At 44.3% G+C, this 22644-nt stretch overlaps 1 protein-coding gene across 1 annotated transcript; it reads left to right on the top strand.

Moving 5' to 3' along the window:
• The first annotated feature begins 1532 nt into the window (after nucleotides 1–1532).
• LOC310709836 (acidic mammalian chitinase-like) lies at nucleotides 1533–18165 on the top strand. Its single transcript, XM_083509882.1, has 20 exons — nucleotides 1533–1583; nucleotides 1730–1759; nucleotides 2519–2723; nucleotides 4309–4365; nucleotides 4669–4834; nucleotides 5702–5826; nucleotides 5958–6081; nucleotides 6181–6363; nucleotides 7371–7487; nucleotides 7937–8069; nucleotides 8970–9122; nucleotides 10336–10540; nucleotides 10929–10985; nucleotides 12364–12529; nucleotides 12665–12789; nucleotides 13581–13704; nucleotides 14712–14894; nucleotides 15700–15816; nucleotides 16858–16993; nucleotides 17797–18165. Exons 1-20 carry the CDS (start codon nucleotides 1559–1561, stop codon nucleotides 18063–18065), a joined length of 2700 nt encoding a protein of 899 aa, XP_083366008.1. The 5' UTR covers nucleotides 1533–1558; the 3' UTR covers nucleotides 18066–18165.
• Nucleotides 18166–22644: the final 4479 nt, after the last annotated feature.

The raw sequence follows: 22644 nt of genomic DNA, 5'->3' as shown, positions 1-22644 counted from the left end.
TCCCTTCCACCCAGCACCTTAAAGCTGCTACAGCAGTGTCCCAGGGGCACATGAATCTATGAAGCTACCAACAAGTCCAATTGTCCATAGTAGTTGATGGAAAGGCTGTAGCTCATTGGAACAACCTTGCATGTGAAAGGTCCCAGGTTCAGTCTTCAACATCATCTCCAGGTAGGGCTGGGAATGCCCTGCCTGAAATCCTGGAGAGCTGCTGCCAGTCAGTGTTGAGTGGCAATACTGAGTTAGATGAACCAGTGAGTCTCACTCGCGATAAGGCAGTTCACTATATTCCTTCTCTAACCTGGTGCTCTCCAGATGTTTTGGATTACAACTCCCGTAATCCACTATCCATGCTGGTGGAGCTGGTGGGAGTGGAAGTTCAAAACATCTGGAGGGTATCAGGTTGGGGAAGGTTGGTCTACACTGGCTCACAGCATCACAGGCAGAATGCTATTTCCAGCCCTTGATCCTGTTTTTCTCTCGAGATGATGGAGGTCAAACCTGGAATTAATCTCCATGTAAAGCAAGTCTTCTTGTCATTGAACTATGGCCCTTTATCTTGCTGCTTCAGCTCAGCTCCACCACCCCTGGCTCCAAGTCTAGCTAATCACTAGCTTTTGAATAGTTCTGAAAGGAAAAAGTCACTAACAAAGTGAACATGCCTTGAAACGCAAAGTAAATATTTAACAAAGTGTTGAATACCAGTCTCATGATATACCTGGCCAAGATCTCAACTCTGTAGGCATACTGAAATGTTATCATGTTTGGTGTAACACTTCATCATTTCACTGTCATGAAATTAATATGTATATGACAGAGATCTACTTTTTCACCTATGGCGAGTTCTAAGTGGATGGTAGCAACATTAATACCTATGCAACATATATTAGTGGCCCAAGTTTACTGAGCTAGGGGCAGCTAGTGAAATATGACAAGCCATCTATCACACCACTGAAGTTTCTAGTAAGGGTTAAAATCACACTAAAAGGTGTGTGTGGGGGGAATGGTTTCTATCCCGAACTGGTTGCACATCATGGCTGGTTTAAAGAATACAAGGGTTCCTTATGCAAAAAGAAGCCCCGGTGGAAGAGACCCAGTATTTTACAGGTTCAAGGAATCAAACTCTTTCTGCAAGGAACAAATTCAGCACAGATCCAGTCCATGGGGGGATGTTGGTGGGAAAGGGGTGTGGACTGCATACATAAAACATCATCTGCAAAATACTTTGACCTGGTTGTGTTTTTTATAAAAAATGTAGCAAGTAAGGCAATTGGGCACTCAGTAAAAATACCCATATTACCACATTGTGAATCTAGATAGAAAAATAACACAGTATGGCTTAATCCCCACCAAGTCTGAATCCAAAGCATTAGGGGTTTCTTCTTACTGACTTCATTATGATTAATTATTACTTTTTAAAAGTTCAGTAGACGTGTTTTGCTGTGATCCTACCTTCTCAAGAGTACAGGTGTGCAGGTTCCACGGCGATAAGAAGGCCTTGCCCTCCTATAAAGCACTGCTCAGAGCTTCACCTGGCGCTCCTTCATGTGAAAGCAAGATGGGGAAGGTGCTGCTGTGGGTCGGTGAGTCATTTATAATATTTTGTATACTGCCTCTCTTAAGGTTTCTAAGGTGGTATTTCATTTCACAGACACCAAGAATGGTGCTTTGTTAAGCTACATAGCACAATTTTTCCATTCCTTTGGACTCTCTTCTCTGTTCTTTGCAGGTTTGGCTGTTTTGCTGCAGTTGCAAATCAGTAAGTACTTATTCCATTCCTTAACTAGGGATGAGCAGTGTGTTTTTGTGTGTGTGTGTGCAGAAGATGCAAATAACAAACAAACAAACAAACAAACAAACAAACAAACAAACAAACAATACCCTGCCCATCTGGCTGGGTTTCCCCAGCCACTCTGGGAGGCTCCCAACAGAATATTAATAATAATTTTAAAAAGTGATAAAACATACTCTACCCAGCATGGTGCTGTTAACTGAATTTCAGACTTGAGAACCTCAGGTTTACTTTCCTTCTACCTTAGGCATCCCAGGTAGACATGTCTCATTACTTTAGAGTCATTTCAAAGGTAAAAAAGGGATAATGTATATTGTAAGCCGTCAAGAATCCTGGGAATTCCATGCGAAAGAAATATTTACAAATAATCAGAACTGCTATTTAACTCAAATTAACCAGTGCCCCACCCCATATTTTATTCAAGTTGGCACTCCTGGTTGTATATATATACTCAAAGTCTTCTCCCTCACTCCACAATTTATCATCTTGCTACATGCAAAATTTGCCTGTGTGATGAAGATTTTTGGCAAAATGGTACAAATGAAAATAGCCACATCCCATTTTTCCAAAAGTTTGTCCCATAAGGGTTTTGTTTTTGCTTGCTACACAGTCCTTGCATGCTTACCTGGCATATAAATATATGGTTGGGAATGGGATTTTAATTAAGAAATGGGATGTAATGAGTATTTTAAACAGCTGCTTCATTGTTTCGTCTATTCCGATCAGGCTCGGCATGCAAACTTGTATGCTATTTCACCAACTGGGCTCAGTATAGGCCAGAGCCAGCCAAATACTTCCCAAACAATGTGGACCCACAACTCTGCACCCACCTGATCTATGCTTTCGCTACGATGAATGAAAATAAGATTGCCCCTTATGAATGGAATGATGAAGACAGGCTCTTCCCAGAGTTTACTGCACTGAAACAAAAGTAAGCAGCAATGCAAAACCACAGAGCAACATTTCACATATGGATGTCTGTTTAGGGCCACGTAACTGTCAATTTATGTGCCAGGGTGATAGGAATTCTTCTGAACAGTGTCCCTTCACATGACACATTTCAGCTAATGTGGTGATGCCAGCTGCTTCAGTCTTCGCTTGCTGCTGTGCATTACAGCAGCTTTTGCTGTGCTGTCACTAGCTAATATTTAGGAACTTTGATTCCAGCTGCAATATAATATTTGCTGTGCACTGCAACTGATATATAATATTAGGCCCACAATCCCTGAACTCTGATTGCATCAGCTAGAGAATGGATGTGAATTCATACCTACTGGTGGAGGAATGGGGGGCGGGGGGCGGAGGGAGACCCCCCCAGCACCATCGGGGAGGGGGGTACCATCGCGGTTCCACCCCAGACATGCGCCGCACCCCCCCACTGCACCGGGTGACCACGCCCCCAGGATGCACGCCACGCCCCTGTGATGCATGCCACACCCCCACAGGCAGCATGCCACGTCCCCGGGATGCACGCCACGCCCCCACGGACAACGTGTCATGCCCCCGTGATGTCTGCCAGCCATACCCCCACCTGCTCTCCGCCCCCGGTACCGGAGCATGCAGCTTTGCCACTGTTCATACCAAAATGGTTCTTTGCACGCTAATACTAATATACTAACCGGTAGTTTGAAGAGTTTTACTGAAAGGCGTTAATGGTCCATGGCAGAGTGAATGGCCTGACTGCTAGATCAGGTCAAAAGTATACATTCTGTCCTCACATTGACCAACCAGATGCCCATGGAAAGGACACGAGCACAATAGCATTCTCTCCACTTGCGTTCTCCATCAACTAGTATTTAGAGACATACTGCCACTGATCCTGGAGGCAGCAATGAAACACTGTGACTAGCCTTATTCATCATGAATTTAAAGGTCTCTGGGTTGGTGGCCATCACTGTATCGTGAAGAAGCAACTGTGTGAAGGAGGATTTCCCTTTTTCCATCTTGTGTCTCCCAACACTTAGATTATTTGGTTCTAGTATTATGAGAAAAGATGAAAACAACCTCCCTGCCCTCTTTCTCCAATCTACGCAATAATTTTACACACTCGGGTGTAGTGACTAGCACATGGAAGTTGGTTTGGGTTTAAATATCCACTCAGTCCATGTTACTTACCAACTGGTCTTGGGCAAATCCCCACATTTTAGCTTGACCAACACTGTTGTTAGTAGAATAAACTAGGATAATTCCATGTAAGCTGCTTTGGGGCTTCTTGTAAGAAAGGGAAGATACAAATGTGATAAAGAAATAAGCATTGGGTTGGATCCAACTTAAGTTAAACACACTTAGGTCCTATTGAAATAAATGTGTGAAAAGTTAGTTGGTTTCAGTGGGGCCTAAATGCAACTCCTTTAGGTTAGATTCATCCGATTGATGCATGTGCCGCATAAACACATAATTGCACAGGGAATGGTGCTGTACTGTTGTGTATAATACTGTCTTGAGTGTATAAACCTAGATCTTTAAAAATGTTTCTCTATTCACTTTAATATATTAATATATTTTGTGCCTTTTAGGAATTCCGAACTGGTTCAGCTGTTGGCTATCGGAGGGTGGAATTTCGGCACTCAGAAGTGAGAACGGCTTTTGTTTATTTACCTCTACACTGACAAAGAGTCAAATTATGAAGCAACCAGATGGTTAGAAACCACACTAAGCTCTACCAGATGTTAGAAATTCTGAAACTTCACAGCAATAAAGGGAAATTAAGTAGTCTGTACGAAAAGGCAGGGCTAGAGCTAAGTATTAATTTATTTGCGAACATGTTCTTGCAAGTGTTCATACATTCTCTAAGGGAGGCATTTTTACCTTAAAGTAAGTTTTCCTTAGTACCACAGTAAAAATGCAATACTGAGAATGAGATCTGTTCCTTTTAGATTCACCACAATGGTCGCCACAGCTGCCAACCGAAAGACCTTCATTGATTCAGTGATAGCATATCTCCGCAAATTTAATTTTGATGGGATTGACTTGGACTTTGAATACCCGGGCTCTAGAGGCAGCCCCCCTGAGGATAAGCAACGGTTTACCATCCTGATTCAGGTGAGGTACCAGCCCAGCATTCTCTCACAGATGTAGTATACTTCCATAGCTAGCTTAGCCTACTGAAAGCTTTTAACAAACATAGAAATCTCATAAGTAGAATGGATGATAAATGCTGTTGAGATGTTTCTGCCCCTAAATGGGCTATATACCAAGAACCTCAACTTATATACAAGGTTCCCCCTAAAGTTGCTTATCCAACCCTGTCTTGGAAATAACAGAAACCCAGCATTTTTCGGGATTGTGTTAATCAGCATGTTGCTGATCTTTGCAGCTTAAAAACAGATTAATGTTTGGGATATATTGTTACCATTTTCAGAGCTAAAATGTTTTCCTCTCACTATCACAAAGGGGAAAAAATATACATTAGAATCTGGCAATTGCTGAGCATGTGAAGAGGAACTTAAAAGTCCTTTGCTGCTAAATGGCACATATATAAAGTTAGATCAGTATGAGGCAGACCAGGTTATAAGCCTAGACTCTGGCGTTTCAGATGGATCTCTTGAGATGAAAGGCAAGACGCTGGACTAGCTCAGCTTTCTGACTTAGTTACTGAGAGAATCCCTGATAAATTGGTACTCTTGACTGAGATCTCTGATACCATTGTCAGTTTTAGAATGGTCATTTAACCTCATGGTCAGAAAGACAAATGACCTTCTAATAGGCATGTCTGATTCCACGTTTAGGGTGCCTAGGCATCCTACTGTTTGGGCACTGTCATTTTAATTTGCATCAGTGCCCCACATTGATGCAATGCATTGTAGGAAATTAAAATGACCACAGCTGCCTAGTTCCAGAAAAAAATGACACGTGTTTGCTCTTGCTCTGCTAATAGGTATTAACTAATAGTTCCTCCTCTCTCTTTAGGAAATGTTGGAGGCCTTTACAGCTGAGGCTGCCAGCACAGGTCGCCCCAGACTGCTAATCACAGCAGCTGTGTCTGCAGGGAAAGGAACCATTGACGCTGGGTACGAAATAGCCGCAATAGGAAGGTAAGTAAAAGAAAACATGCATTTTCTTCATAATAGCCCCCTTCTCTGACTTTGGCTTCTCTTAGATAGACTCCTAGTGCCTGTGTCAGAACGTTGGCTGTTAACTCTGCTTCTTGTGCGACTTCCTCCAGGCTCCTGGATTTCATCAGCGTGATGACATATGACTTCCATGGCGGCTGGGACACCTTCACAGGCCACAACAGTCCATTGCATGTGGGATCCAAAGACCAGGGTGACTTAAAGTATTTCAACTGTGTAAGGAGATGGAGAATAGATTTGACCAACTCCCATAGAATAAGACAGATATTAAATCCCACAACCCCCTCCATATCATATTCTTTTTTTCCTAAACAGGAGTTTGCAATGAAATACTGGAGAGACAACGGTGTTCCAGCTAACAAGCTTCTCATGGGATTTCCCACCTATGGACGCACTTTCAGGCTTACTACCAGTGATACATCTGTGGGTGCTCCTGCTTCTGGGGCTGGCTCTTCTGGACCTTATACTAGAGAAGCTGGGTTCTGGGCCTACTATGAGGTATTGATTTGAGGAAACTTCAGGTTGTTTCTTCATTGAATGAGTATTAATGCCTGCCATCATCTCTACCATTTATACATCATTTTCATATAGTTTTCTTTCAAAAGAGAACAATCTGTAAATTTCAAATTCATTTTCCACAATTTTCCCCAGTCCTCAAATTGTATATTATGTCCTATATCCTATATCTTCACTGAATGAGTATTAATGCCTGCCATCAACTCCAAGCACGAATGCATTCATTCTGGGTAAGTATTAGTGCATGTTCATGACAAAAGGCTGTAGCTCAGTGGCAGAGAATCTGCTTTGCATGCAGATTGTCCCAGATTCAATCCCCGGCATTGCCAGATAGAGCTACAGAAGGACACCCCTGTTTGTATTCCCGGAGCTGCCACCGCCAATTGGTGCAGACGGTACTGAGCTAGATAGATGAATGGTGGGACTTAGAATAATAGAATTGTAGAGTTAGAAAGGACCACAAGGGTTGTCTAGTCGAATCCCCTGGAATGCAGGAATCTCTTGCACAAAGTGGGGCTTGAACCCACGACCCCGAGCTTAAGAGTCTTATGCTCTGTCAACTGAGCTATCCCATAAAGCAGCTTCCTGGGTGGCCAGCCCATTGGCCACTCCCTACACATTTGAAATGATTGCACAGGAATGACAGGTTCCCTAAAAACAATCCATAAACTGCCAAAATGGAAGGTTCATATTGCATGTGTAGAGAAGCCTATGCATCTTTGGGTACAAGCATAGGCTCCTATGCAAATTTATTATAATAGGAGGCTAATCAAATTGAATACCAATTGAGTACAATTACATTTAAAAGGTACAAATAAATTCACAAAGGAGCCATCTTCTGCAAGTGACAGGCAGGAGCAGCTGCAGGTATGATCCTACGCCTCTCAACCATGTGGTAATTTCTAAGCACATGAGTGTCATTGTTTTCTTGACATGACCATTCTACTTCTTCATTTTGTCCTCTTGCTAATATCATAACATTTTGGCAGATCTGCACATTCATAAGAGATGCCACGGTTAGTTGGATTGAAGACCAGAAGGTGCCATATGCCTCCAAAGGGAATGAATGGGTTGGCTTTGACAATGTCAAGAGTTATGAGTACAAAGTAAGAACCCTTTTTGCATACAGCTTTCCCCCTTACATTTGGTTTGTCACAGACATCCTTATCAGCATTCTGAACTTTGTGTGTTCTGTCACGTTTTGTGCTATCAGAATTTGCATGTTGTAATGTAAGTGACTTCTTCCATGCAAGGCTTCCCCTTCTAAAGATTCAGTGTGTGGGAAACCAAGGAGTTCCATGTACAAGCAGATAACCATTTCTGTGTGTGCATTATTCCATATTGTTTTGTGAAATTGTAACGTTATATGCTGAAAACTTCCCCGAGTGGTCTTTTTAAGGGTGGGGCATGAATGTTTTAAAAAGCAACTAAATGAAATACAAGTCAGATGGTAATATGAATAGCAGAAGACAAGGCCTGATGCAACTGAAGCTTCCTCCTGATGAGAAAATGGCATCTTAGGAATGTCATGATGATGATGATGATTTTCTTGCAGGCCCAGTTTGTGAAGGATAATAAGTTTGGGGGTGCCATGGTATGGGCAATTGATTTGGACGACTTCAGTGGTGGATTCTGTGGTGAAGGAGCCTACCCACTGATAAACAAACTGAAGAGTCTCCTTGCAGGAGGTAAGGCACCTAAATGTAGCACCAAAGGCCATCTTGGGCTCCACTGTGTGTGAAGCAGGATCTTACACGGGCTCTCCAAATACAAGGTGGCCCTATTTACAACAGTGTGACATTCCTTCCTTGGGTGGGTGGGTGGGTATGTATGTATGGAGCCAGTAGGAAGAATGCCAGCAAATCTGATTCCCTAGCATGTAACAAAGAGACTTCAATGTAGAGGGTGAATGGATGAAGTTCTCCCCCATGTCATTTGATTTGTACCTAGCTATGCTCAGTTGAGGCTCACTGGGGAAAAAGTCAGAGACTTTCCTCGGTTGTCAGCTAATCTGGCAACAAATTCCTACCTGGTACCAATTTGTAGGTTCTTAGTCTATACAAATTACGTTTGCTGTTGCCTCCTGCCCTCTATCTTGTGACCAAGTGCAGATTTTGTAGCTTCCAACATCAGGCCAGCTCAGCAGCCTGATGAAGAGTTCAGAAGAAGTAGACGTTTTGCTCATTGTTTTGTGACATTTTGGTTGTTCCAAAGTATAGGTCAGTTGTGGATTTTGGTTTCATTGTTATAGAACATCAAGCTACTTTGGTCTTTTTTAGCAATGAAAATGTAACCTATCACTTGCCCATCCAGTGATGTAGACCAGTATGCCTGTTGACGTGAACCTAGATCAGAGGTCTCAGGTGAATCTCAGAGTAATTAGTTTTTAAAAATTAAATGCCATTTCCCATCAAAACAGGAGCTTAAATGTATTTCTCAAAAGCCAGTAGAGCAATAAGATATTACTGACAGCTTAAAATACTGAACAAATCCAGAATTGTCAAAGTAGCCACATAAGTCAAAATGCCTATTAAATGCATTTGAGATTTCCACATGCCTTTCTGAACATCTGTACTTCTTATTGTTAGGCTGCGGTGATGTTCCAACTGTTGATCCTCCCACCATACCTCCTGATGAAACTACTACTCTTCCTGATGACGTAACACCACCTCCTGAAGAAACCACTACTCAGGTTCCTGATGAAACAACTCCTAAGCCAAGTGAAAATCCTGATGAGGGTGGTAAGTTTGCTGTGGACAAAAGTTACAGTTAGCGTATAGGAAGATGTAGGGATGGAGCAGCTCATGGGCTGGAACAATTTTTAAGCTGGCTTCTGGTGGCCTAGCAAGTGATTGTCAATATGTGATAAAATATGTCCACAATTTTATTTGTGCATGTGTGTGTGTGTGTGTGTGTGTGTGTGTGTGTGAAACATGTATAAATGGAGAGCCATAAACACTCAAAATGTATTTAATATGATATCTGTATTTTAGTTGTCAGGGTGATGTTCTGGCATAATATTCTGCCAACATTTGCCACTTTTCCTGCACACTTTGGTTTCTGGCTCCACTCTCTGAAAGGTTGACCATAAGTAGGGAAAGGAAGGTTCTCTTTGCTTCTCATTTTTCCTGTCTTAAATTCAGTTCCCTACATTTTGCAGCAATTTGCAATAATAAAAAACCTCATGAAAATTCACCAGCATTTTCATACGAATTTCTCCTAATAAATACATTTTTAATAGACAGTTCATAGACACATTTTTGCAAGCCATTTCCCCTAATATAATGCATTTTTAACTAATTTATTTTTATTAATTCCTTCATTTTATGCATACCTTCATTTTTATGCATATCTCCATTTTTTGCATATCTCCATTTTTATATCTTTACCCACATATATGCAGTTTTGTAAACATAGGGTTCCCCTATCTTGAATACTGCAGTCAGCAACAGTATCCAGACAGAAATTTGAAAAAAAATATCCACAAAAATAGCTCAAAAACGATGATTTTGGCAAAAAAGCTCAACAACTTTGGGCAGAACTGAAAAAAGCTCAACACTGAAATATGGCAACCCTACTAAACATCGCTTGATTGGAGAACTGCATCAAAAAACTTGGATAAATGCGAACTTTGAAGGATAGCTGTGTTTGGGTTCACATATTATTTCAGAAACAATATTGGTTACCCATTACTGAACTATAGCATTAAATTGGAAATGGTAGGCTTGGGGAACGATATCTCAAAGTTGTGTGACAAACTAGCTCTGGGATTTTGTGCTGTAGTCCCCATTCCTTCTAGCCCCAGACTGTCTTTAGAACTAGGAAAGATTGCATAATTGTTATGTCTGCCGCTTAAAAATCCTCCATCCAGACATGCTCTTAGAGGATAATGACTGAATGAACTCTGAACATGACTTTGTGTCAACAATGGCACCATCTCCATTTTCTCACCAGGCCATTCCTGCAAAGTTGTGTGCTATTTCACCAATTGGGCTCAGTACCGCCCTGAACCAGCCAAGTACTTTCCAAACAACGTGGACCCGCATCTTTGCACTCACCTCATGTATGCGTTTGCAACTATGAACGACAATAAGATTGCCCCTTATGAGTGGAATGACGAGGACAGGCTCTTCCCAGAGTTCCAAGCGCTGAAGCAGAGGTCAGCTTTTTCTTAGACACAACATTAAGATGTAACTGTGATGTGGGTAAAAGAGGTGCTTAACTTTTTGTAAGATGCTTCAGAGCTGTTCTAGAAGCTGATACAAAAGCTGTGGGTCCACCAGACATTTGTCTAGCCTAAACTGATACAGATATTGCAGATGTACCATCTGACCTGGTGATAATGATACATTGGTAACAGTAGATCTCATAAAGAAAGAACTTGTTCCATAATCTAAACTTGACTTTATATAAGCATTAAGTAGAAGTCAGCGGGAAATTTTGGCAGGCAGAAGATATAAATAGTGAGCAGCTTACAAGAACAATATCTATAGATTTTCTACATCAAATCTGTTTTCAGTTTTTGTTTATATATTTCCTTTTCACAGAAATTCTGCCTTGGTGACATTGCTGGCTATTGGAGGGTGGAACTTTGGTACACAGAAGTAAGTTTTCTCTATAACTTTGGAAATATGAGTGGTAATCAGCATACAACTGTTGAACAGAATAGTATTTGACAACTGACAAACTGTGAGTGGAATCAGACTCCTGTAAGCTAAGCAGTGCCATCTGGGATGCCCTCCCTCAAGATTCCAGGTCTGTTTGACCTCTCTGTACTTTTTGTAACAGGAGAGTAAGAGACTGAGAATGGCAAGTGCAAGAAGAAGGGAGAGCTATTCTCTGATGTGCCTAATTCAGTCACTTCCTTCTTAGAAGTGACAGTGCCCACAACTGTGTATACATCACACACTTAAAGCACATTTGAAACAAATTCTTTCCCTCAAAGATTTCTGGGCACTGTGGTTTACGTCTCATGGAGTGGCAATTCCCAGCCACCCTTAACAAATTCTGGTACCCAGAGTTCTTTGAGGGAAAGAAGGTTCTCTAAAGGTATAATGTGTACCCAGCTATAGACAGCTGTATATTTACATTCAGGGTTTGCTGCTTTCTTATTCCTTCCTTAGGAGATGGAAGGCAGGAATGGAGGCAGATGCCTGGTCTGTATTGGTAGTAAACTGAGGTGGTACAGTCCTAATGCGCATAATGGACTGTACCATTTCAGGCTGCAGATCAATAATGCCACTTTAAAAAGGTTCCTTTCCATATTAAAAATACGTGAGAGACAGATTATGGTTTAGCCTGCATCTTAGTGTTCTATCCTTTGTACTTGAAGAAAACTCTCAACACAAAGTGCACTAAAAATTTGAAAGCAACCCTCCTCTCTAGATGGAAATGGTACAGCCCATTTTACCGCCTCAGGGCTCTTTCCCCCTTCTTTTACTGCATATGTTGACCAGACCAGACCGGGGATATGCATGGGAGAGGTTAGTCCATTCTTTCCTCAGATGCATTCTGGCCTCTCCTTCCCCACTCTCCACTTTCAGGTAACACGAAGAGATAAGGAAAGTTTGGCCTTCCACCCTCTCTTGCAAGGTGCTGCAGACCAAGATGTAGGGGCGGGGGGGGGGGGCAAACCCAAACACAGATTTATGCAAAGCTAAATGTCATATAACCGAGGGTAGGACTGAGGCTGATAATGGAAGTATCTCAACTACATAAAGCAAAGAAAGCAAGAAAACAAAGCTGAAGAACAGAAAAAAAATAGTCTGTAAAGCAATGTGCAGTTGGATTGGCTGACAGGGAAAAAACGAACAACAAACCAAAAAACAAAACAAAAGGAAAGATACTAGCAACAGATGCAAGAAAAACAGAGGTGCAGAACTGTACCTTGGTATATTGGATGAAGGTAGGCTATACTCTTGCCTAGGAATGCTCTTTTGAGAAGGTGCTGCCAGACTCCGCTGTTGCTTTTGTTTCCCCCAGATTCACTACCATGGTTTCCACTGCAGCCAACCGCAAGACTTTCATAAACTCGGTTATAGCATACCTCCGCAAATTTGGCTTTGATGGGATTGATCTGGACTTCGAATATCCAGGTTCTAGGGGTAGCCCCCCTGAGGACAAGCATCGTTTCACTATCCTGATCCAGGTATTAGATCAGTAGGTTCAGCAACCCGGCTGGCCAGGCTTCGCAGTTGGGGAAGAAAGCTTTGTAGAGACCTGTAGAAATAGGACTGTGTCACTTAACAAAAGGCTGGGATAATAGTTCATTCTCTTCCTTTAGGAAATGGTAGCAGCTTTTGACAAAGAGGCCAAAGAGACTGGGAACAACAGGTTGTTGGTGACAGCAGCTGTCTCTGCTGGTAAACCGACCATTGATGCTGGATATGAAATTGCAGAAATAGGAAAGTAAGTGGAGAGGGGAAAAAAAGAGCTTTGTTAAATGCAATTATAGTAATGCTTAATTGATCAAGCCTGCTTGGAATTCCAGTCCTATGGCCTGTAAACCTTATCACTCGATGCTAAAGGAAGCTACATACAGAGGTGTACTCCCTTGCCAATTATTGCTTCACATGTTGCCAGAGCTGAGACTGCCAACTGGAAATGAGTACCAAAGGCCAAATGTCCTGCGAGACTTGTTGCATTGTTTGGCCTCACATGGCTGATTTTTTTAAGGCATACTGCCCCCCCGCCCCCGCCAGATCAAGGCCATGAAGTGAAGGCAGGCGGAAAGGTGTTTTAACAGTTTGCAACCACCATAATCCCAATCAGAATCGCCCTCCTTCATCCTTGATGTCAACGGGAGAGCTTTCCTTCCATTGTGAATAGCAAGTGCAGAAGGGGGGCTTTTTACAGTTAGAAGCATGGCCCCCTACCATGGTCCTCACTCTCAGTCCTCACCTCAGCAGCCTCTGGGCAGGGCCAGAAAAGACATAAGCATCACAAAGAGTTTGGCCTTGACTGAATTTTGACTTTCTTTTCACCCCACATTCTGACTGATGGTCTCTCAGACCTACGGTCCCTTGCAGGTGAGGTTGATAAGGTTCTGAATGCACCAGAAAAACATTTTTATTGCAAAAATATGCTGATGTGAAAAGTTTATTTCACTCTGTGGTGGGTGCGGATCCTCCAAATAACAAAACCTACCTAGACTTGGTTGTTTGAATCAGCCTAATTCTAAACTGCACCTTTCATTTCAGACATCTGGATTTTATTAGTGTGATGACCTATGACTTCCATGGTGGCTGGGACACCTTTACAGGGCACAACAGCCCACTGTACGTTGGTTCAGCTGATATTGGAGACTTCAGATATTTCAACTGTGTAAGAATATAAAGCACGGTTTATTTTCTTTAGCGGGTTGCTTTGTGTTGTAACATGGAGTCCTTGGAGCACCCCACAATTGCCTAACTTTGACTCCCATAGGTTCAGGTCGGGTGTCACAAACATGAGACTTTAGCCAGGAGATAGAACCAAAACAGTGGCCTGTAGGCCTGATCTTTATTGTTGCAACAAGACTTCCCACTACCACAAAGACGAAGCAGCCAGAAGCCCCGAACAATGGTTACACCAGTATTTTAAAGTTTCCCAAAGTTTCCCATAATACATCTCAGGATGCATCACCAAGACATCATGGATATGTCACAGAAAAGGTGTGGTCTTCGGTAGATTGTGAAATCCAGGCATGCCCATGTCACTCAATTCCAGTCTTTCACACTTACTCCATCACAGTACTGTACAAAGGAAAGTATTTACAGTTCCCTGGTTGCCAAGTCAAGTCAAATACACCCATTTGTCTTGTCCGGGCTTCATCCCACTATGGGGTGGATAGGCATTGTGATTGAGATGGTTATCTGTCTGGCGCTCTTGGGGCAGGATATCACTGGTCATGACTCCTTGGGAAGGTCCTGCAAACATGACTGTACATCTCTTGGGGATTATGGTTGGCTCATACACCCCTCCCCTTATACCTCACTTTCCTGGGTCCTAAATGCCATTGGAACTGAGAAGATTGATACGAGTGATTTCTTATGAATTTCTAAAGTTTTCCCATTGAGCCAGTAGGTAGATACATTTATCAAGTGAATTGCTACATTTAGTACTGACACTTCCCCTGTTTTCCTTTGTTGGAGACATGGGGCTCAGTGGCGAGTTGCAGGCTCCTGCAAATTGAGCTGAGCTTCCCTTGCAGATGCAATGCCTTTGTAGATTGTAGATGTTGTAGATGTTGCTGTGTGGGGCAGGGAGGTCTCTCACCCCCATTCCAATTTCCCGGTAACAGTGTTGGTAAACAACGATTGTGAGGTTAATTCACAGTGTCATATTTGCAGGAGTTTGCCATGAAATACTGGAGAGACAATGGTGTTCCCGCTGGGAAGCTTATGATGGGATTTCCCACCTATGGACGTACCTTTAGGCTTACTACCAGTGATACATCAGTGGGCGCTCCTGCTTCTGGGGCTGGCTCTTCTGGACCATACACCCGTGAAGCTGGTTTCTGGGCTTACTATGAGGTAAGATGCTGGAGAAGTCCTAGGGCAGGATGCCTTTTAGGTTACAGCCCTATGTATGCTTACCTGGCCGAGAATAAGTCCTATTGAATTCAGTGGAGCATGCTTCTGAATATAGAATTGCACTCTAATTACAATCTTATGCCTGCTTACTAAGAATTAAGCTGTATCATAACTATACTTTAGGACTGCACTGCACATGGTTTACTGCCATTCTCATGTTTTTTTCCAGAATATATAAACCAAATGAGCCAAAATTATTTTATATACAAGTGGCTTCGAAATCTTGAACCTAACACACTGGAATATTTTGACAATATTACGCTACAAGTTTGGCCCAAAATAAATATCATGCTGTCTTTCTACTTGCCTTCTGGATTTGGATAAATTACATTTTTTCTTAGCAGCTGTTATTATGGTTGTGTGAGGTTATTTGCTGAATTTCTAATATTTTGGTATCTGCATATATCAGAGTAGTTTTACCCACACAACAAATCTGTAGGGGAATTCAAACCTCCACTGTTACAACAGCTGCTTAGTCTGCAAAGCAGCTTTATGGTGCAGTCATATTGTTCCTGTAAGGGCATCTTAGGAGCTCTAGGATGCTGTAGCCCTCCATCTCCAAAAGTCAACAGGGGCGTCTGCTGTGTTCCTCTCTTAACTGGGACAGAAAGTTCTGTTTCTGTGGTTTCCATGAATTAGATCATTTAAAACCAAGTAACTTCTCTGTTGTGACTTTAATTTCATGTTCCACCAGATTGATCTGATTCAAATCCATTAATCTATTAATACTGTACTGTGCTTGCAGATCTGTACCTTTATAAGGGATGCTACAGTTAATTGGATTGAAGACCAGTGTGTTCCCTATGCGTACAAAGGTTCTGAGTGGGTTGGATTTGACAACAAAAAAAGCTATGGATGCAAAGTAAGGCTGCCTTTGTTGACTATGACCTTTTATTTTATGCCTTCTTATTACCCACAGTGCTGTAGTGAATGCCTGTGTTGCATAATTTGAACACACGAGTTGCCATTTCTCATTTACAGATCTAAGTGACCTTTAGATGTTGTCCCAACCATTTTGGAGCTGGAAGATGTTTTCTCAACTATTTGTTTATTCAGAGTGCGGAATTGAAGTATAATGATTTATTTATATCATACACTGAAATACACAATAAAACCATAACATAAAATGACTCAACCACGTGGGCAGGGTTTTACTGCACGTGTCTTTCCCATGGAATCTACATTGTGCTGTGGGTGCCGATTGCCTAGAAAAACATTTATACCCCCATATGGTTGGGTCCTTTAAATGTTCTCCCAGCCGTGGGGAAAGGAAGCTGTTTGCACATGACTGGCAGAATGTTTAGAGGGCATCAGCAGTGAAGAATGGAGTTGCATATTGCAGACCAGGAATAGCCATTGTGGGTTGGACTCCCATCAACTAGTATGGCACGTGGCCAGGGATTATGGGAATTCATGCATTTACAGCCTTGTGATACAATTTTAAACAGTTATGGCTTCTCCCAAGGAATTCTGGGAACTGTAGTTTGTTAAGGGCACGGAGAGTTGTTAGGAGACCCCTGTTCCACTCACAGAATTACAATTCCCAGAGTTCCCTGTGAAGAGAGATTGGCGCTCTGGGAGGGGAAGAGGGGTCTCCAAACAGTGCTCAGCACCCTTAATAAACTACAGCTTCTGTTTGTGGGAAGCCATGACTGTTTAAAGGGGTATCATAGCGCTTTAAAGGTGCAGTGTGAATGCGGCCTTTGTTGGCTACGTAGAGCAACCCACAAACATTCAGGATACAAACATCAAGACAAGATTAATGGTTGATGTAATTTTGCCGAGTAGCCTGTTTGGTAGTTTTCTTGGTGTCATACTGGTGTTGAATTAGTGGGTTTTTCTCAACAATTTTCACTGCTTGGGAGCGGAGCTTGCCATAAAGCATTATCCTTTTTGTTTATAGACTCAGTTTGTGAAGGACAACAAATTTGGTGGTGGCATGGTATGGGCTATTGACCTGGATGACTTCAGTGGCTCATTCTGTGGTGAAGGACCTTACCCTCTCATAAATGAGCTGAAGAACCTACTTGCAGGCAAAGGTAAGATAGTACCAAAGGATCATTGGAGGTGGGGGAGTTATCAAAAGCCAAACAGTTGTTTAGATTCCACACCTGACTCTTTGCAGCTATGTTTTAGTAATGGGGAAGATGCACATTCATTGTCCAAACCGCCCAGTGGCAAATGTTTTGGAACCAGCAGATGGTGTTTAAAAGCTCATCTTGCCACATGATGTCTTAGTGTGTGCTATTTAAATGAAGAAAGAAGCAGATGAACTTTTTGTAGTGCATGCATTCCTTAAAAGTCAACTGTGTTGACTTTCACCAGGTTGTATGGGGAAAAAAGGCAAAGTCACTTCATGTGGCATTTGTTTCTATGGACCATCACACCAAATCCTACACAACATAGCACTTCATTTTGAGGAAGATGGCTTTTCCATTTCTAGTTTAGTTTTAAAGTACCAAGCTAGCAGAGTGAGAAGTTCCTTTTAGAGCATGCATTATTTTGAATGCCCAGTTGCTGCTGCATGGCTTAAAACATTATTTAGGAAAATGAATCTCATTGTATACAGAGTTTCTGAATTCTATTAGAAAATAATTTATACAGGATGATAAGCTTTGCCTCCATGATATTTTATACAAACATATTATATAATGCTCTGACACCCAGTCACATGCATTATGTGAGAGTAACGATGTTTCCCATTATGGAAAGTGCAGCTCACTACTATTCCTCCTTCCTAAAGGAGGTGGTTTTTATACTCATGGACTATAATGGTTCTAGGAAGAAGTTATTGGTGGATGAAAGCAAATTTCTGATTCCTGATTTTGCATGTTTCTTTCAGTTTGTGGTGACCCAGGAAGCACCATAATACCATCAACCACTCCTGAACCTATTACTACTCCGGGGCCTACAACCACACCTGATCCAGATGCTCCCACCACTCCTCCTGGAACAGAGTTTTGTGCAAACAAAGCTGATGGCATGTATGTTAATCCAGATGATCCCAATAAATTCTACATTTGTGCTGGAACTGCAACATTCCCCATGTCTTGTGCAGCTGGCCTGGTCTTTGATGAAAGTTGTAAGTGTTGCAACTGGCCATTGAATTAAGGACTCTCAGATGCAAGGTGCTAACAACAACCACCTCTTCTTACAATGCCTGTAGCACCTCCCTTTCCCTTCATATGGAGCAATAAAAATTATTCATGGATCTCGGTGCTTTGATGTTTCATTTATTCTTTTGGGAGGCAGTGGAAGGAAACTGCCCAATTTTGCCCAGTTTTAGGTGCACCAACATAACTATTGTATATGGAGAGAAATTCAGTGCAAACATTTCACAACACTTGAAACTGTATGTGTGTGTTTGACTGGCACACTTTTTCTGCATGTGAATGGTTTCTGGCCACCAAGAACATCCACCTTCACATTAGATCCCTGAATAATACTTTTTTCAGACCATCTTTTAACGAGAGGAATTGAGTGGAAGGATGTAAGTTAGAACTTTGGAGAGCTGGCAGCAAAAGTATTTATTTTACAATGTATTTATTAGGAATATTTCTAAACTGCCCTTCATCCAGGGATTCTCAGGCATTGTACAATAATTCATTGTCAGACATGGATGTTACTATTTGCCTAATTTATCCCCTCCCACAAGGGATCCTCAGATCCCCAACACAGGCCCTTCCCTCAGGTACTGACAGGTGGATCCTTGACTCCACAGAGACACAAGAACTCTTTGCATCCTAGGGGTTCCTTCTGTGTGCAGCAGCTACCTATCATTTACCTTGTTTCCAGCTCTCCAATGACCTTGGTCATCTTTGCTTTCCCTTTAATCCTTTGTGCCTGAGTCCCTGCTGAAGGAGAGGCTATAGCTTGATCTTCCTTTACACCTCCTGACCAGGCTTCCTTTCCTGGAGGACCTCTCTCTTTTCTTCTTCCCAGCCATTCCCAATGGTGGTGCTGTGCTCCCAAATGCCCAATGGTAACCTTTTTGTGGGGTCATAGTGAGTGCAGGAGTGTGCTGCCATTGCACGTCAAGGCCCCGAGCTCCCCACCCCCCATTTCTGGATAATAACTCACATGGACACCAAAATTTGGGTTAATGGGCTAAATAAGGCCACAACTTTATTGGTTACAGATGTGAGTGGTATTGGCTTAGGCACTGGACTAGAACCGACTATATCTGACTCCTGCCTGCAATGCAGGTAGTCTAGAACAGTGTTTCCCAACCTTTTTTGGGCAAAGGCACACTTGTTTGATGAAAAAAATCTCGAGGCACACCACCATTACAGCCCCGTGACGTCAGCGCGCAGCGTCACGCCGGGAGGGACGCACGAAAGTGTAACTTTCAATTTTTTCCCCTCCCCCTTGCCGGGGAACCTCCAAGCTTTGGGGGTGGGGGGGGGGAGGAGGCAGCAAAGCGAGGGACTGAGGGACTCCTCCAACGACAAGGGTTGGGGAAGAAGAGAAAGGGCTATTCCGCTCCAGTCACGGGAGGGGAATATGTACTGGCCCAACTGGTGTGCGGTCTTCGGAAAGCGGGGTGCGGGAAGGAAGCCTAGGCTAGGGGTCATAGAATCATAGAATCATAGAGTTGGAAGAGACCACAAGGGCCATCGAGTCCAACCCCCTGCCAAGCAGGAAACACCATCAGAGCACTCCTGACATATGGTTGTCAAGCCTCTGCTTAAAGACCTCCAAAGAAGGAGACTCCACCACACTCCTTGGCAGCAAATTCCACTGCCGAACAGCTCTTACTGTCAGGAAGTTCTTCCTAATGTTTAGGTGGAATCTTCTTTCTTGTAGCTTGGATCCATTGCTCCGTGTCCACTTCTCTGGAGCAGCAGAAAACAACCTTTCTCCCTCCTCTATGTGACATCCTTTTATATATTTGAACATGGCTATCATATCACCCCTTAACCTCCTCTTCTCCAGGCTAAACATGCCCAGCTCCCTTAGCCGTTCCTCATAAGGCATCGTTTCCAGGCCTTTGATCATTTTGGTTGCCCTCCTCTGGACACGTTCCAGTTTGTCAGTGTCCTTCTTGAATTGTGGTGCCCAGAACTGGACACAGTACTCCAGGTGAGGTCTGACCAGAGCAGAATACAGTGGCACTATTACTTCCCTTGATCTAGATGCTATACTCCTATTGATGCAGCCCAGAATTGCATTGGCTTTTTTAGCTGCCGCGTCACACTGTTGGCTCATGTCCACCGGGCGCAAGGTCCACCGACCTCGGCGGAGAAAGGCAACAACCGGAGCCGATGACCAGTGGCGTAGCGTGGGTTGTCAGCACCCGGGGCAAGGCAAATAATTTGTGCCCCCTAACCCGTGGATTTTAGCACTCGAGTGCGAGCGCGCCCCCCCAAGATGTTGCGCCCGGCCCCCCTGCACCCCCACGCTACACCACTGCTTCAGGTCCCCCAATAAAACATTTGAGGGGGCCAGTCCCCCAGTTGATGGGCATTGCCAATGTGATCAACTATGCAGGGCGGGGTTTACTTGCCTCCCCCCCCCAATATCATACTGTATTCACATTGGCACCCCTGATGAACTCAGCGGGGCTTACTTCTGCCCCGCAAGCCTTTGCACCTCCGTGTCTCCTTTCCTCTCTATATGTAAGAGGGTGAAGGTCAGGCTGGCAGTGCAAATAAGGGCCCCGCTGCTGAAGGCCTCGCCCGCCGCGACCTCCTGGTCCACGGGCAGGGCAAGAAAGTGCCTTTTCCTTGGGGGGGGGGAGTCTTAAATTTCAAACCATTATTATTATTATGAATATCTAATGTGCGTGGTTTCTCTACCTCCACCGACGACTCGCCACGTGCGAGGAGGAAGGCGGGCTCCCTTCACCTCCCCGTCCCCTCAAGGGAAAGGGAAAACGACGTGAGGAAAAGCGACGCGGGACAGCGAACGAGGTTCTCCTCAGAGCCTTTTCCCGCCGCCCCCTCGCAAGACAGCCCTGAAGCCGAGTGCAGAATGAGGGGCGGGGCCCGGCAGAGTCTCGCTGCCCCCCACGCCTCTCGAGGCGGCATGAGGGGCGCCGCGTCAAGGGCGCCGGCGGGCGCAGCGGCAGCTCCTGTCAGGGCACGAGGCGGGCCCGGCGCCTCTCCCCCACCCACCCCGTCCGCCCACCCATATCCCGCTCAGGAGGGGCCGGTGGGCTGGCAAGCGCCTCACAGCAGCAGCACCAGAGAGGGAGAGAAGTCCGCCTCCCGCTGCCGCCGCCTCTTCATCCCCAGCAGCAACTTCCCTGCCCGGCTCCCCGCCGCCGCCTCCTTCTCTCCCTGCTTTGCAGTAGCAGCCGCCGCCGCTGCCGCCGCGGCACACCAGGCAACATCTCGCGGCACACTACTGTGACGCGGAACACCGGTTGGGAAACACTGGTCTAGAAAGGGTCAACCACCAATAGGGGGAGCCCTGTTGATGTACATCAACTGTGAGCTCCCCCAGGGTCCCCGATGGGGTTGTGGCATGGCCCTAGCCCATACACAGGCTTCGGACAAGATCCATACCCCCGGATCCCTTTAACGTAAGACCCTTAAAGAGGAGAGGCAGGTGAAGGCCACAACCTCCCCTCCCATAAACCAAGTTTTTCCAATGCCTAACCACCAAACCTTATAAAGGTGTGAAAATTGCTACAAGGCAGGGGAAAACTACATGGCTGGTGCCAATTTGCCAAGTGGGAAAATTCCTACCTGGTCTCCTCAACAGGTGACCAACTGTGGTCTATAGCAAGGCCAAGATGGCAAATGCATGGAAATAGGGCAGGAGGGTGGGATATCCGAAGGCCGAGTAGGCAAGAAGGGAGAGCCCCCCCGGCTGCGTGGCTGTTTCAGTAGCCTAAGCCAGGCCCCCTGACTGGATTGGTTGGCCAGGGACCGTGACGCGGCCAGGGACGCCCTGTAATGCGGGCGGCATCGCCACGCCCTCCCCCGCTGTGCATAGGTAGAGCGTGAGGCCCGACTGCAACCCCTCCCCTCCACCATGACTCCTAGGTCAAAGCAAGACTCTGTGGAGACCACAACACGGCTGTCTCCTCACATTCAAAGCTCCTGGCACAGCTATCTTAAATTGTCTCCGAATGAATTAGCTTCCCCCCCAACTCCAAAATCTAGCCCCAAATCACCAAGAAAAGAGGATCACTACACTCTCTCCAAGCAGCCAGCCTCGAAAAGAACCAACGGGTGTGTTTTTTTAGACACCAAAGAATTGCTGGACATGGTGGTGACATAGATCCAGCTCCCCGAAGGGCCCGGGGCCTAAAAGTGCTGTCTTGGAATATCGCGGGTTGGCACGCCAAGAAAAATAACCAACAATTTTTGTGTTACCTTAAGCAATTTGACATCATCTTCTTTCAGGAGACATGGCAGAATGACCCTATATTTCTTAATGGGTATAACTGCCACTACCTGCCTGCCTCTCCATCTCAAAGGGGCGGCAGATCTAGTGGTGGCCTAGCTTGCTTCATTTCCACGGAGCTAGCGCACTCTCTAACAGCCCTACCCAGCTCCAATTCCTTAGCAACAGCCGCTCTACTTAGCTTCAAGAGAACTATTCTCTTGCTGGTCAATGTCTATATTCCCCCAGGCCAAAAAAAACCCGTTGTTAAGGCTACATGGGCTGAGCTAGAGGCGTTTTTAGAGCCTCTCGAATCTACTTACCCGTCTGCCCTGACTATTGTGTGTGGAGACTT

The sequence above is a fragment of the Podarcis liolepis genome (genome assembly GCF_965112155.1).
Source record: "Podarcis liolepis genome assembly, chromosome: 6".
Classification (NCBI taxonomy): domain Eukaryota; kingdom Metazoa; phylum Chordata; class Lepidosauria; order Squamata; family Lacertidae; genus Podarcis; species Podarcis liolepis.
Note: the sequence above shows the minus strand (reverse complement) of the source record. Positions and strands in the feature narration are given on the sequence as shown.

Bases quoted from the DNA above. Each gene is read 5' to 3' on its own strand.
- LOC310709836 (XM_083509882.1), top strand. From the start codon at position 1,559: ATGGGGAAGGTGCTGCTGTGGGTCG. The intron at 12,790-13,580 runs GTAAGTGGAGAG...CTTTCATTTCAG, and splicing joins GAAATTGCAGAAATAGGAAA to ACATCTGGATTTTATTAGTG. The intron at 14,895-15,699 runs GTAAGATGCTGG...CTGTGCTTGCAG, and splicing joins GTTTCTGGGCTTACTATGAG to ATCTGTACCTTTATAAGGGA.